The 13962-nt window shown below is 40.2% G+C and overlaps 1 protein-coding gene across 2 annotated transcripts in view; it reads left to right on the top strand.

Annotated features, from left to right (window-relative positions):
• Positions 1-1249: 1249 nt before the first annotated feature.
• The window catches only part of CFAP97 (cilia and flagella associated protein 97), a 31112-nt gene continuing 18399 nt past the window's right edge, over positions 1250-13962 (top strand). The window contains exons 1-3 of one of the 2 annotated variants that reach the window (XM_014889693.2): positions 1250-1346; positions 10701-11603; positions 11692-11763. In XM_014889693.2, coding sequence (XP_014745179.1) covers positions 10721-11603; positions 11692-11763 — 955 coding nt within the window. In that variant the 5' untranslated portion in view covers positions 1250-1346; positions 10701-10720. The other variant, XM_088163486.1, reaches the window with a different exon arrangement.

The following is a 13962-nucleotide window of genomic DNA, read 5'->3' on the forward strand; positions in this document are numbered from 1 at the left end:
TTGGGTCACCCTCCAGTCCTTACGGGCTGCCAGCACACCAACCAGGAATGCCATTATCCCAATCTGAGGCATCATCACCACAGTCTGGGGCACCATCAACTTGATATGGGGCACTCTTAATCCAACATGGAAAACTGTCACCTCAGCATAGAGCCTCATTGCCTTAACCTGGGACACCATAACCTCCACCTATAATTCTGTCACCTCACCCTGGAACCCTATGATCAAAATCTCAGGGCAATCACCTCAACTAGGGGCACTATTTATTCAGCTTGGGGAATTAAGACTGCATCTCAATCTAGAGACCATGACTTAAATTAGGAGCACTGTCACTTTGGGACTCCATTGCTTCCACCCAGTATGCCATTGTCTCAATCCAGAACCCCATTGCCTCAGCTAGAGGCACAATCACCTGAGCACATAGCTCGTCACCTCAGCCTGGAGCAACATCACTGCAACCTGGGGTCCCATCACTGCAACTTGGGGCATGATCACCTCGTCTTGGGGCCTCATGGCCTTAGGAAGAGTCCCAGCTCTCTGCCCCATTCCCACGGAGGAAAGAAGGGCAGGAGGGGACTGATGCCTGTATCAGAAGTAGCTGGCCAGCAGGACCAGGAAAGTAATTCTTCCCCTGAACTTGACACTGGTAAGGCCACTACCTGAGAACTATGTCCAGTTCTGTACCTCTCAATTGAGGTAGGACATTGAAACACTGGAGCAAGTTCAGAGAAGGGAAATGAAGCTGGTGAAAGGTCTGGAGCATAGGTCTTAGGAGGAAGAGTTGAGGGAACTGGGGTTATTTAGCCTGGAAAAGAGAAGGCTCAGCGGAGACCTTATCACTGAAAGGAGGCTGTAGCCAGGTGGCGATTGGTCTCTTCTCCCAGGCAACCAGTGACAGGAATAAAGGACACAGCCTTAAGATACGCCATGGGACGCTTAGTTTGGACATTAGGAGGAATTTCTTCACAGAAAGGGTGATCAGATATTGGAACAGGCTGCTCAGGAAGGTGTGGAGCCACGGTCCCTGGAGGCGTTTGAGGAAAGACTGGACGTGGCACTTAGTGCTGTGGTCTGGTTGACACGGCGGTGTTCGGTCAGAGGTTGCAGTCGATTATTTCAGAAGTCTCTTCCAGCCTTGTTCCTGTGATTCGCGGACAGCCCGTGCCGAAGGGGCCCCTCCCATGGGCGGTCCCGGCTCCCTTCCCGCCCCGCTGAGGCGCCGCCTCTCCCCGCCCGGCGGCGCGCGGGGCCGGGGCTGCGCAGGAGCGGGGCGGCAGCGAGGGAGCGGCCTCAGCGCTGCGCAGCTCCCGCCTCCCCGGCGCTCTGCTCGCTCTCCTCCCGTGCCTGTGAGTATCCGCCCGGCTGCCTGCGCGGTTACCACAACAAAGCCGCGAGAAGCGGGGGCCAAGGGGGACACGGCAGCGGCCGCTGCTGCTGCTGCTCCGTCCCGGGGTGCCGGCCGGGTGGTGGGGCCTGCGGTGCCTCCCCGCCACGGAAGGTGCCGGCAGGGCGGTTGGGGGCGGTTGGAGACGACGGGCATGTTCCTCCCCCGTCTGCGGTAATTTTTTTCCCGAAACAAGGTGGGAGACATGTTTTGTTCGTGTGTACATATACATAATTTTAAACTATTCTATAATTTAAAAATAATTTTGTTTTAACGAACTGTCTTCCTACTCGCGCCCCTGCCTGAGCGACGCTCACGTAGGTGTCCCCCGAGCGCGTCGTGCGCTGCCTTTGCAGGGCTGGCGTTGAGCTGCCAGCTTGGTCACGCCGCCCTGAGAGGTGTGTTCGGCCCCGCACCAGTGCCCTGCCTGCCCGCTCCGCTCCTCGGGGAGATCGGAAGAGAGGTGGGAGACTCCGGAACACCGGCCCTCGTTGTCGCCGTAGTGGTCAGCTTTGGGAGAGAGTTACGGTGTCGTGTGCGCTACCCTCAAAGTTCCGGACTTTGAGAGACACGTTGCAGTGATGCCCAAATCGAGTTCAGAGGGGTTGGACTTAATTAGTGGGAATTAAGTCAGCTGGAATGATTATTGCAAACGGCTTGCCTCGAGCGTGTTAATCATCGCAAGAGTCACGTTCCCACACTTTCCTCTTGACACACGTGTGACTCTCCCTGCCCAGCACAGGGCTGTGTTCTGCAGTAATGGCTCCCAAAGTGGGGCTGTAGTTTGGAATAATAACTAGCCACCAAATCACTTGGCCTCTCTGGATTAGGTTGGAAATCACAAATAAGGTAGTTCTGAAACCTGGGCTCCTGCAGCAGTGCAGAGTTCTGAATTAATTTGAAAGAGACTCAGTGAGATGCTACAACAAAACTCGATATATGTTGTCTTTGTCAAACATTGGTTTTTTTCGGGAGTTTTCCCAGCATTTTAAAATGTAGTTCAGCATGGTTTGTGGCACAGCTTAATTTAAAGTAATATAATCTTCATGCCTGGCTGAAGTTTTTCCTTTCCAAACATTTTTTTGAAAACTGGTTTAATTATAGTATGCAAATACTTGTACTTTTATATTCTTACTATGTAAAAAAAAAAAAAAATCTAGTGTTTGCATTTGGACATGGACATATTTTAAAATTGTGTTGTTAAAATTTCTATGCGGCATTCATAAAAACACCAGGATGACAATGTGGGATGGAATGAATGTAATGGAAATAACAGTGCTAAATTTCTTTCCCTGCTTTTGTCTGTAGTGAGGTGCTCAATATAGTGCATAGAATGCATTGTACACATTTTTGCTTCTTTGAAAAAATAGTTAATCTCTCTTTTTTCGATAGAAAGTGGTTGCTGGAATTGTCAGTGGAGAGAGAAAAAAGTTCCACAAAGTTAAATTCTTCAGTGGAGTTATTTGAAGACTAAAATGAAGTTGTCATTGCTAAAAAATAAGTAAGCTTAAGGGTCGGTTTGTGAAATAATTGGCATTTAAAAGTCTAGTTGTCAGAACTTTGCACTCTATTTCTTGAATGCTTCAAGCTCTTCCAGCTCTTCTTCCTGCTTTGTTTGTTTGGGTTTTTTCTGTAGTGCATATGTCGTTCTTTTGGTTTTCTAAACCTAGATAATACTTTAATGGTTTGGAATAGAAACCAGAGAAAAGGGCAAGTAGTTTGGGGACATTCTATTTATTTTCTTGGAACTTAAAGCTGTTTTGACCTACAGGGATTTTTGTTCTGGTTTTGTGCTTGCCTGTGTTTAGAAGGGCATTCAGAGGGCCTGTGTTTCTTCATAAATCTTAGATGGACTCAAAGGGCCATCAGGACTGCTAAGCCCATTGAGGCTTTGAATGCAATTGACCAATCCCTTGAAAGACTCAACCCGGGAACACATAAAGTGCAAATTTTGTAGGATGGGTGGCATATGGTCATCTGTGGCATAGGTGACAGGATCGTCTACAAGCTTTTTAAGGTCTGCCCTTTCAGATGACGTAATATTACACCTGAAGCTTAGATGTAAGAACCTGAATCTGATCCTAGGTGAGCCTAGGCACTCCTTAAATTCACGGGAGATAGGCAGACTGTTACCTTGCTCCTTCCACCAAAGCTGTTTCTTGATGCCATTTCATTCTTTGCTTCCCGATGTTATGTTTGACCAAGACTGGTGATGGTAATGGTCTAAAACATGATCTGTGTTGCTTTGCCGAGTTATTTTCCATCTAACAATTTCAACTGATATTTACATCACAATTCAGTAATGAGTATTTGTCATTCTTGCAGTGTTTCATTGTAATAATAAACACTGGAACTCCAGGAAACCCATATTTTATGCTGAAATTTTAATAGAGCTCTCTGTTTCAACATCTTACTTGCTTTTCCATAATTGATATTTTCTCATCTGAAGAAAGGAACAAGTCACAAAAATGTAATGCAAGAGATTATCTCAAGAGGCTTTTACCTCATTTGCCCCTTACACACATTCTGAGGAAACAGAAATATATTTAGATTCTTCCTAAGTGATATTTTTTGAAGCTGCACTGCATATACTGATTTAGTGACTGAATTTCTATGCTTTCTCCTGCTTATCTGTACCAGGCAATGCTTGCTCCTCTTATATAGAAATATATTCACTGAAGATTAAGAATTGCATCTTATTTTCAGTGGTTATGGAGAATGTGATTGTTACATCTATAAAACTGTATGTATTTTAAACTGTGATAATAAGCACATCTTGTGATGGAGGGCCTTATGAAAGAAATTCTTCCAGAAACTCAGGTCTATTTGATGTGTGTTGAAGCACATCTATGCAAGCAGTTAAAGGAAATGCTGATGATACACCTATTTGTCTAGTCAGGTCACTAAGCACACTAAACTTGTAATGTTAGAAGCATGAAAACACTTGTAGTTCAATGGGGATTTCTATTGTGGGACACAGTTCATGTGTTCTGCCACTTGGTAGAGGTGGCCTGATATTCAGAAATATGCTGTGATTTATCTGCTGCTGGACTCCATCAGTAGTTTATGAAGTGGTGTACTTGATTCCTTTATGGTCCTGCCATCTTTTTCAGGACTGGCAAATATAACTCCAGCCTTTATGTGGCAGATATGCTGAGGCTTTGCTTTTATAAAAGCAGTTGTTTTCTTTTTTCTTGCATGCAGTTTTGAACTGCTGTGCCAGACTTTCCCCTTTCAGTTGTGGATAACCTGTTTGAATACATGTTGCCCCCAAATTTAAATCTTTATATTGGACAGAAATGCTCTTCAGAGATATGTACCAGTATAGGAGGAGTGGGAAAACAAAGCTAGACCTTTACTTTCCTCTTCACCATTGAGTCTGTCCTTTTCTGGGCTTTTTGTACCTGTCCTATATTATCAAAAGACTGTGGCTATGGGTCACTTTTGGGAAAGATCAATACCAGTGACCAGTTTTCCCCTAGTAGCTTTCTGCCTTTTAGTCTTTGGGGTAGCTGGAGTTGGGACTCTTCCAGGTAGTGAGAAATTGTATGGCAGCAGCCCCATGAGACTTCAGTGTGGGTGGTGTCATGTTTGTAGAAATGGAAGGCATTCCAGAAGCTGCTGCTGCTTTTATCAACCAACATATGATTCGTTGTCTTTATTTTTTATGGTATTTGTAAGCTATTTCTTTTCTTCCTGGATTTAGAGGGTTTGTGAGTCATTTTCTTGGGATTCTCAGCAGTGAGTGAGTGGCCATGGTCTGTTTAGACAGAACTGATAACCATCGTCATTCCCATCATTTAACCTCAGTATTCTCTGACCCAGCCTTTCTGCTCAAAGGATCACAAGGTGATCTTTGCTGATGAGCCTGAAGAACAAATATTTAATATGTTTCTATGAGTGAAGTCCTGGAGCTACAGATACACACCTCTCAGCATAATGTATTGCAGCTTTTCACAGTAGGGGAATGGCTTATTTTTGGCTCAGGAGGAAATATTTTTTTCTTTTCTCCTCCCTCTTTCCCTCCCTCCCCATTTCTGCCTGTTCTCTCTCCTCCCTGCTTTGTACATTAACTTGAAAGCCTTTGCCCAGCAATTATATGGGACTCTTTGGTGGTCATGTGCTTTCATTTGCTCTAACCATGGTGGCAATTGACTGTGTTCCAGGATTTTCTAGTGCCCATTGGCTGAACTGAATTCTTACTTGAAATAGCTGTGAGACTCAGGACTTTCTGTTGCAACTCCTTTTAAAAGACTCAAGAGTACTTTGAAGCATCTCCGGTGAGCCTACCTGTTTGAGACAGAACTGCTGTTCTGAGTGCTAATCTGTCAGAGGTTTTGGGGTTAATAAACTGTATCTTAGAGCATACAGGGGAAAAGCCTTCCATTGTGTCCAGCAGGGAAAACCAAAGATGCAGAACAGCTGTAGCAGGTATTGTGCTCTGAGCTTGGAAAATCAGAATATCTGCTAAAGACACTGGTTGTTTCATTCGTTGGGTGTTTCGCTTAAGGGAAGTGGTTTCCTAAGAGCTGTATTTCTTCCTTTGCATGCTTTGTTGTTCTTAGTACAAATATGAAAGCTTTAATTTAAGAGGAGGTAAATAGGGCTGAATATGTGGTTTGTCACACAGATTTTAAGATTTGTATTTTCTCATATTTCCCCTCTTTTAAACTAACAAATGCCCAAAAGTAGAACTTTTCTTATCCTAACATTTTTATTGCTCTCTTCTAGAGGCTTTCAATTTTGTCTTTTTTGTTTCTTTGCTTGGGTTTTTTTACACTTCAGCCAAAAATTAGGACGGGAGGGAGAAGGAACTAGGTGCAGTTCCTTTAGCATTTTCAACCTTTCCCAAGTTCACCATCCAAGAGGCAATTTGGCAGTCAGCAGGTTTAGGGATCCCCAGAGGGGAAATAACGAGAATGTCAAATCATATGATTTTGGAGTGCCATAAAGAACATGTGCCATTGGTAGTATAAGTCTTTTAAATAAATCACTTTCAACCCAGAACACTTTCAACCCTTAAACAGAAGGTGCTCTGTTGGAGCTAAGTACAATATTATATTGCTTCTGATGCTTTACATGTTTTTTACTACATCCTAAGAGGATATCTGTTCTTTTTTGTTGCTATAAACATGCTATTGACTCATCTTGTGTACTATAGCTGTGCTGTGTTATGGCCTTTGTGGTGATGTACAGAATGTGCACAGTAACATCAGACATTTGTGATTCAGCCCCTAGGACGTGTAAAGGTCTTGTTTTACCCTTCTGTTAAATACCAGAAGCTTACTATGTCATGAAAACTTTTAGGCCCTTCAGAGGATGCATAACATGCAAACTCAGAGTGTGGTGTCCTACATGCTAGGAATTTGTTACTGGATAGGGAAAAAAACATCTTTCTTTGGAGCATGATAGTCTGCATGCTAAGAACTTTTGTATTACAGGATAAGGAAAAAAACCCAGTTATCCTCTCTATATAAATCATTCTCTTCTTTGATTATAAAAGTAGAATGCTTAAAAGAAAAGAAAGTTGATCACTGCTTGAACCTGAATGTTGATTTTTTTTTTTTCTTCTATGATTGATTTCAGTACTGTTGGACGAACAAGTTGCAGATGGTGTGCATTTTAAAAAGTGAAAGATTTAGTGGATAACTTCAAGTTATCCAAGGTTTAACCAAGTTAAAACACCTCAAATCTTTCACTGGGTACTTAATGTACTTCATAAGTGTTAGTTTCTGACATTCAAAAATGTTTTCAAAAGGCAAGATATGTTGAAACACAAACCCACATTTAAGTCTGTATCCTCATTACATGACTTTTTATGTGCCATCCTACCTCTGTAGAAGATACTTCAAATTGCAATCATGCCTAATGGCCTGCTCTTAGGCATTGCTTACAAAAATATTTCAGGTGGTGCTGTAGTTGGCAGGTTTGCAGCTGGCAGGGGAAAAACTCTCAGTACACTTAGTGTGATTAGGGTCTTGATCTGTTTTTTGACATGGAGGAGGATGTCAAAATGCTGCTTGTTCTTTGGGTAGAAGATCTGGAGGGAGACTTTGGGTCTCTTCTCTCTTGGAAGAGCCAAAGACAAAAGGGAGCGCTTGGCAGTGGTAATGAGTGCTTGTGACAGTTGCAAGAAAAATGGGTGAGAGGTAGAGAATTACATGGGGAGAATAAATATTACAGTAAAAAAAGAACTGGCAAATAATTAATAGCCAGCCTGCTTTTTGGAGTTGATCATGCTTGTGTTAGAGGGTTTTGTGGCAGAAAGCCACAAAAAGCATGTGGTTTTTTTGTAAATAAATACAGTGGTCACTAAAATTAGCAATTAATGGTAAGTATTTGACTAACGAAAGCTTTTTTGAGATTTGGAATATCACTTGTTGACTCTGTGTTTTAAAAACAGGCAGCATACAGAACTCTGTATTTCTCCCAGAAGTCAAATTACACTCTGTGTTGTATATAAATGTGTGTGAAATTGTCTCTGTAAACAGAGACAATCTGCTGATTTAGGCATGCTTTATCAGCAAAATTACCTCCTCTGTGTTCAATCGTCTTGGTAAATTCCAGCTCTGTTGCAGACGCTCTCGATGCAGGAGTGGAATTGGATCCAAGAATGCCATCTCTTTGTTTATTTTCTCTTGTTTATTTTTAACATAAATGACAGAATTAATTAATCTTTAGTTTGTGAATGATTGAGTGTCAGTGAGAGACATGGCATGTTTGTTTCCCATTAAGATAAAGGCTAAAGTTGTTAGGGACTTGTACCAGAGGAGTGGAATATGCGTTTGGCAGTGACTGCTGCTCCTTGGGCAGGACCAGACTGCTAAATGATCTCTCCTGTGCTGATGGTCGCTGTCTGCTAAGCAGTTATGTCTCAGTCTTCCTAGGGAAACAGCCCCCTGGCAGGTGAGCTATTCCTGAATCTTGTGGAGTGGGAAGATGTGTGCTGCCTGGCTGGCATTAATGATTGAAAGGAATGTACAATCTTGTAGCTATCTTTTATCACCTTTTGCCAGCTCTACGCTGCCCTTTTGTCTTGAGTTTAATCCCATTCTCACTGCAGAGACTGTGCTCAAAAGAGTCATCTGAGAAGCCGTGGTGTGACTACACATTATAGCCCATGAGATACTGTTAGTTCAGTCTTCTTTGCAGGTGTAGCATTACATAAACTAAAAATACATGGATGTGATTACACTCAGAAAACATTATATTTTAAGCTACACTAAAGTTTTCAGCTATATTAAGCTATCCTAGTTTGTCTGCATCCACCTGCAAAACTTTTTGCCTTAGCCCCTTATGCTCTTATGTATACAACAGTGCTAACAGTATTTCAAATCTGTGTTTGAGACAAGTGAAATACACCACATGCCTGCTTTTACCAATCAGTCATAATATTTCTAGTTATGAGCTGGAGAGATGCTAGTTCCTTAAGTAATAGAAGCTTCTCATCTTGGAGAAGAAAGGGTTTTATTTTTCAACTCTACTTCCTATAATAATTTTCTTCGTAGAATTGGCTTTGTTCAGATTGTACTTGCTAAATAAATAATTCATGATCTAGACTTTACAGGATTTGATCCCTTCTGATTTAGATTACATGAGGTAGAAAATAAAATTTAAATAATATGTTACTCTTCTGATTGTTTTTAATTTTTCTATTGTGCATGGTTTTATATATTAAAATGTATTATCCTTTTAGGAAGCTGCTCTAGAAAAGCTTTGAGGAATTCACACAGTAGTTGCATGTTGCAGGCTATGCAAGCTGCCTACATTAGGGAATATTTCAGCTGTGTAGAGCTCAAGGATAGTGATGGTAAGGCTGAGTGCCTGCATGTGAGAGGCAAGGACATGGCCAACAAGGCAGTCATCCTGAGGGGTGTCTCTTACAGACCACCCTGCCAAGATGAAGAGGCAGATGAAGTATTCTGTAAGCAGCAGGGTGATGTTTCACCGTGGCTAGTGGCTGTTCTAGTGTGAGAATTTAACTTGCTGGATATCTGCATTCACACAGAAGTGTTTTACTCTTTTGTTTTGTTGCTCTTGGAGGAGCTAGGTGCTTTAGAGTTGTCTTTGTGGTCCTGAAAATTGATCTGTACTTGTGTTGGTTAATAGGGTTTTCAGCTTTCTACAACATCTAACCATAATAAGTCTTTTTTCAGTTCTTTGGCTTTGTGATTCTTAAAACCATAGGAAGTTCCAGACTTTGTGGTTTTATGTTGTGATTTGAGGAGCATATTTGCAATTCCTCCAAACCAGTATTATTTGAGAAGTCGCAAAATATCTGAGTGACCTTTAAAGACTCTGTATTTTGAAGTCATTTTTAGCTAGAACCTTTCCTGGAAATTAATTTTTTCCACCTCTGTTTGCCATGGCAACAAACTATATGTGGTTTAAGGGAGACTATCCATCTTGTAAAATATTCTGATTCTCCAGCCTTGTATAGCTGCTTCCACTGTCTTCATGTTTTGTTTCCTTAGGTCTAAAAAGTATTATATATTAATAGGAGCAGATTTGTAGAACATAACGGTTAACATTGAAGTCCCGATGCCTGCAACATTATGTATTTGGGCTAGCTATGATCTAGTCCCATGGACTGAATGGTGACTTCTGATTTAAAAACACTGGTTTTATGCCTGGATCACATTTTTTAAAGTCTAGGTTCATCTGAAAGAATTGCGTTTCCTTACTGTACTGTGGAGTGTGAGTTAGAGGACTGTCGTGAAAAGCAGGCTTCTTGTGCAAAGTAAAACAGGAACACTGATGCACCCTGCATCTGTCACAATTTAACCTTGGAGCCATGGATCTTTCAATGTAAATTGAAATTTCTCCTAATTTTAAGTGCTGAAAGTCTGCAGTGTATATGGCTGTGTCAGCCAAGATAGTGACCACTGTATACAAACAAGATTAACAATATAAAATTCCAACTAATGATAGCTCATAAGTGGGTCTAGCTTAAAATGGCTCTAGCTTAAAGGGAAAAAATAAGACACTTTAATTGCTTGTTTGTAATAGTTAAGATTTTCTAGCCACTAACAGTGTTTGACAAATTTGCTTAGAAGTAGTGGTTTTGAAGTTGTGATTGGTTGGCTTAAAGTAAAGCTTTCTGGTTTAACATATAAACTGTGTACAATAAGGTGGCACTAAATTTTTTTCCTGAGCTCATTATGGAATTGTCTCTAGCAACTTCGTGCAATCAATTGCAGAATTATAAATTACTAGGGCTAAAAGAGTGAAGAGCTAAACTATTATACTAAAAGTATATAATATACTTGGATCTGTTTTTATGCAAATCTTTGGAAATGTTTTCTGATGCTTGCAGGTGGCACTTCATAATTCATTATGGACCGTTTTGAAGACATATCAGATGGTGAAGTGGATCATGCCTTCTTTGACAGTGACTTTGAGGACGAGAAAAAGAAAGAAAATGGTGTATGGAAAATGGAAAAAGAAGAAAATGGTGAATATATAGAGAAAGAAAGTATAGAGGCAGCTCTTGCAGACACTGATTTGGTTTCTAATTCAAAGGATGAAAAGCGTTGTGAGGAGGAAAGTGAAGAAAAGCAGATAGATTTGCAAAAGGATCAGTCCCTAGAAATTAGCAAGGATCCTGTTGAAGATGCTTCGTCTTTGACAGTTCCTCCGGTTGCAGAGAATGCAGGTGCATCTGGAGCAACACCTGCAGCAAATAGAGGAACAGAAGAGATTGTTCCTGCTGGAATTCCTAAGATAGTTAAAGAAGGTGAAGAAGATTACTATACAGATGAAGAAGATAGTAGTGATGATGGTAAAAAACAGAAGGTTAGACCAAAGTCAGCTAAGCAACCAAACAACATAAAAAAGGTTAGCAAAAAATATACTATCAGCTCCTCCTCTTCTTCTTCCTCCTCCTCGTCCTCCTCATCATCATCGTCAAGCTCAGATACCGATTGTTCTGACACAGATTCTGATAGCTGTTTATCAGATTCCTCTCATTCTTCCCCAAAAAGGAATGTTTGTAGAAATGCTCTTCTGTCTCCAAAACAAAAATTCAAGTCAGCAATGAAATTAGCAGAAGGAAAACCAAAGCTTGGTGATGACTTGGAGGAGTCTGAAGACACAGTGACTGACGTAACACCTCTGTCAACTCCAGACATCAGTCCTATCCAGTCTTTTGAATTTGTAGCATCAAATGATAAGAAACTAAAAGTAAAGAGGCAGGAAAATGTGAACCAAGAATTATACGGTAATTTTGAGATTTTAAGTACAACACTAAATGTGTAAGACCTGTGGGGCTGGGAAATTCAATCTTATATCTGTATTTTTTTCGTTAGATTCCGAGTTTGATCGCAGATATAGTCAAAAAGTCTTGCATGACGCCATGGACCTGAATCAGCTTCTGAAAGGTGATTTTTAAATTTTCTTTCTACAATGTCCAATATCTGCCAGTTGTTGAGAACAGCTGTATTCTAATAGAAGAGAGTGGGGTTTTCATATGCAATGTTTATTTTTAAAACTGGTTGCTGTTTAAGTGGTGTTGATCTAATTCTTTGAAGTTTTCTCTATGTAATAGCACTGATTCTGCAGTAGAGAAAAGAAGTATGCATTGGTTTTCATATACCTAGAAGTAAGATACACAGAGAGGGTGAATCCACAAAAGATTGGATATATTAATAAATTGGGTAATAAAACTGCATATGCATTTTAAGGTGTACTGGACTATGGCACAATTTAATATCTAAATTAAAACATCAGCCTTTCTGTTGAAAGGCTTAGTTATCAACCTCCAGAACTGAAAGACAATCCAAAATTTCAATGCATTATAAATGGTATTCATATACTTAAACTTCTAGTACCTTTTTGATAATTAAACAGAAGTATTTGAAATTTTTTTCTGAACTGTCTGCCTTCTAAAATACCATAGGTTGAGTAAAGGTATTTTAAAAAGCAAAATAGCAGATAATCTTTACTAAAACTCGAGTGGTTGCTTCTGCCTAATAGGCTTTAAAAATCTTAATAATGAAGCCTAAGAAAATTTGCAATCTCTTTCCCTGCATTCATTGCACACCTTCATTATGTGGAGTGACAATGCCCTGTATCCTCTCATGTGCATATTTTAAGGTCTACATGCATTTTTTTTTCATGGCCCAGACTTTTCAGTATTAAAATCTGTGGAATAAAAAAGGCTTGGCTCAAGAAATCTACTGATCTCAGGTGAGAAAAGCCTCTGTTTAAACCTGGTACATTCCAAGCCAGGTTTGCTGTGTTAAAGTAGGCCTGGGATGACTAAAACTGCACGTGTTGTGTTTCTTCACCTTCCACCTTGCCAGACTGAGCTTCTAGTGAATGATTTAGAATGTATTGTATACATGGTTTAACTTGCCTATGTGTAAAAAATGACGATTTTCCTTGTATGGAAGTTCTTCAGAAGTTAAGAAAAGCAATGCTAGCCGTCTAGAAAGGTAGAGCTTTTTCTCATCTCTGGCAGTCCTTGTGCTTCAGCCATTTTTTCATTCTAGAAGCAATTCCAACCAGTTGTCAAACATGATGTCAGAAGAGTTGTTGCTATTATGATTCCAGTTGTCCTATGTCCTTATTTGTTCCCTGTTAGCAAGAAGCTATTTAATGGCTCGTGATTATCAATGGATTCATCTCATCCCTAAAACAAATGGGTATTATTGCTCGGAGTAGGTATTCTCAGAGATGAGTCTCTTTTGGGGAGAGGAACTTTTTTCTCAAAACTGAAAACCAATTCTAAATAACAATAATAGAGTAATTAGAAGTAGAATTCATATGGTCTAGCAGCTAATGTTCCTGATTAATGTGTATATTACTCCCAAGTGCTTCTCTAAATCAGCAAGCACAACATGGCTTAATTAGTTTGGGCATTTTGAAGTTTAAATAGGGCAGAATTATTAATGGTGGAAAGTAACGAGTCTGGGGAAATAGGAGCTAATCTTATTCTGAGTTACTGCTTACAGACTTTTTTGTACACATTAGGGGGAAAAAAATTCAAATAATTTTCCTCCACCTGCCAGTCTCCATTAAATGTTCATCAGAACTGTGTAGGCATAAACATTGCTTCCAGTGAGAATACTGCAAGCCCAGATCTGAGTGCATGAAAAAATATTTAAATAATCATGATTTGTTTTTAAAGTATCATACTCTTCCAGTACTTTATACTGATGAAGCATTTTATTTGAATTTTTGTCAAATATGCTTGTAATATAGCTGGACCTAAACATTTACAGAAGTTATACAAGTTTAGTTTCCCAAGGTCACCAGATACTTTGCAGAATTTCCATGTGATCTATTACTGTGTTGTTTCTACGAGGCACACAGTAATTAATTTTGTATGATTATTCACATTACCGGTGCATACATTTGGGAAGACTGGAATCTCTTGTATTAAAAAAAAGAACTGCAAGAATAAAAAAAGGAAAGAAATTTGTTCAAAGAACAAGTTTTGGACTAGCACAAGAGACTGATTATTAGAGGCAGCAGGGTGGTTTGTGTATCTTCAAGCAGAATTAATTTGAAGCATTTAGAAACTTTTGCAGTTAAATTTAAAAGTAATTGGAAAAGTTTTTCCTTTATATGTCCTT

This window comes from Sturnus vulgaris, chromosome 4 (genome assembly GCF_052056855.1).
Source record: "Sturnus vulgaris isolate bStuVul1 chromosome 4, bStuVul1.hap1, whole genome shotgun sequence".
Lineage (NCBI taxonomy): Eukaryota > Metazoa > Chordata > Aves > Passeriformes > Sturnidae > Sturnus > Sturnus vulgaris.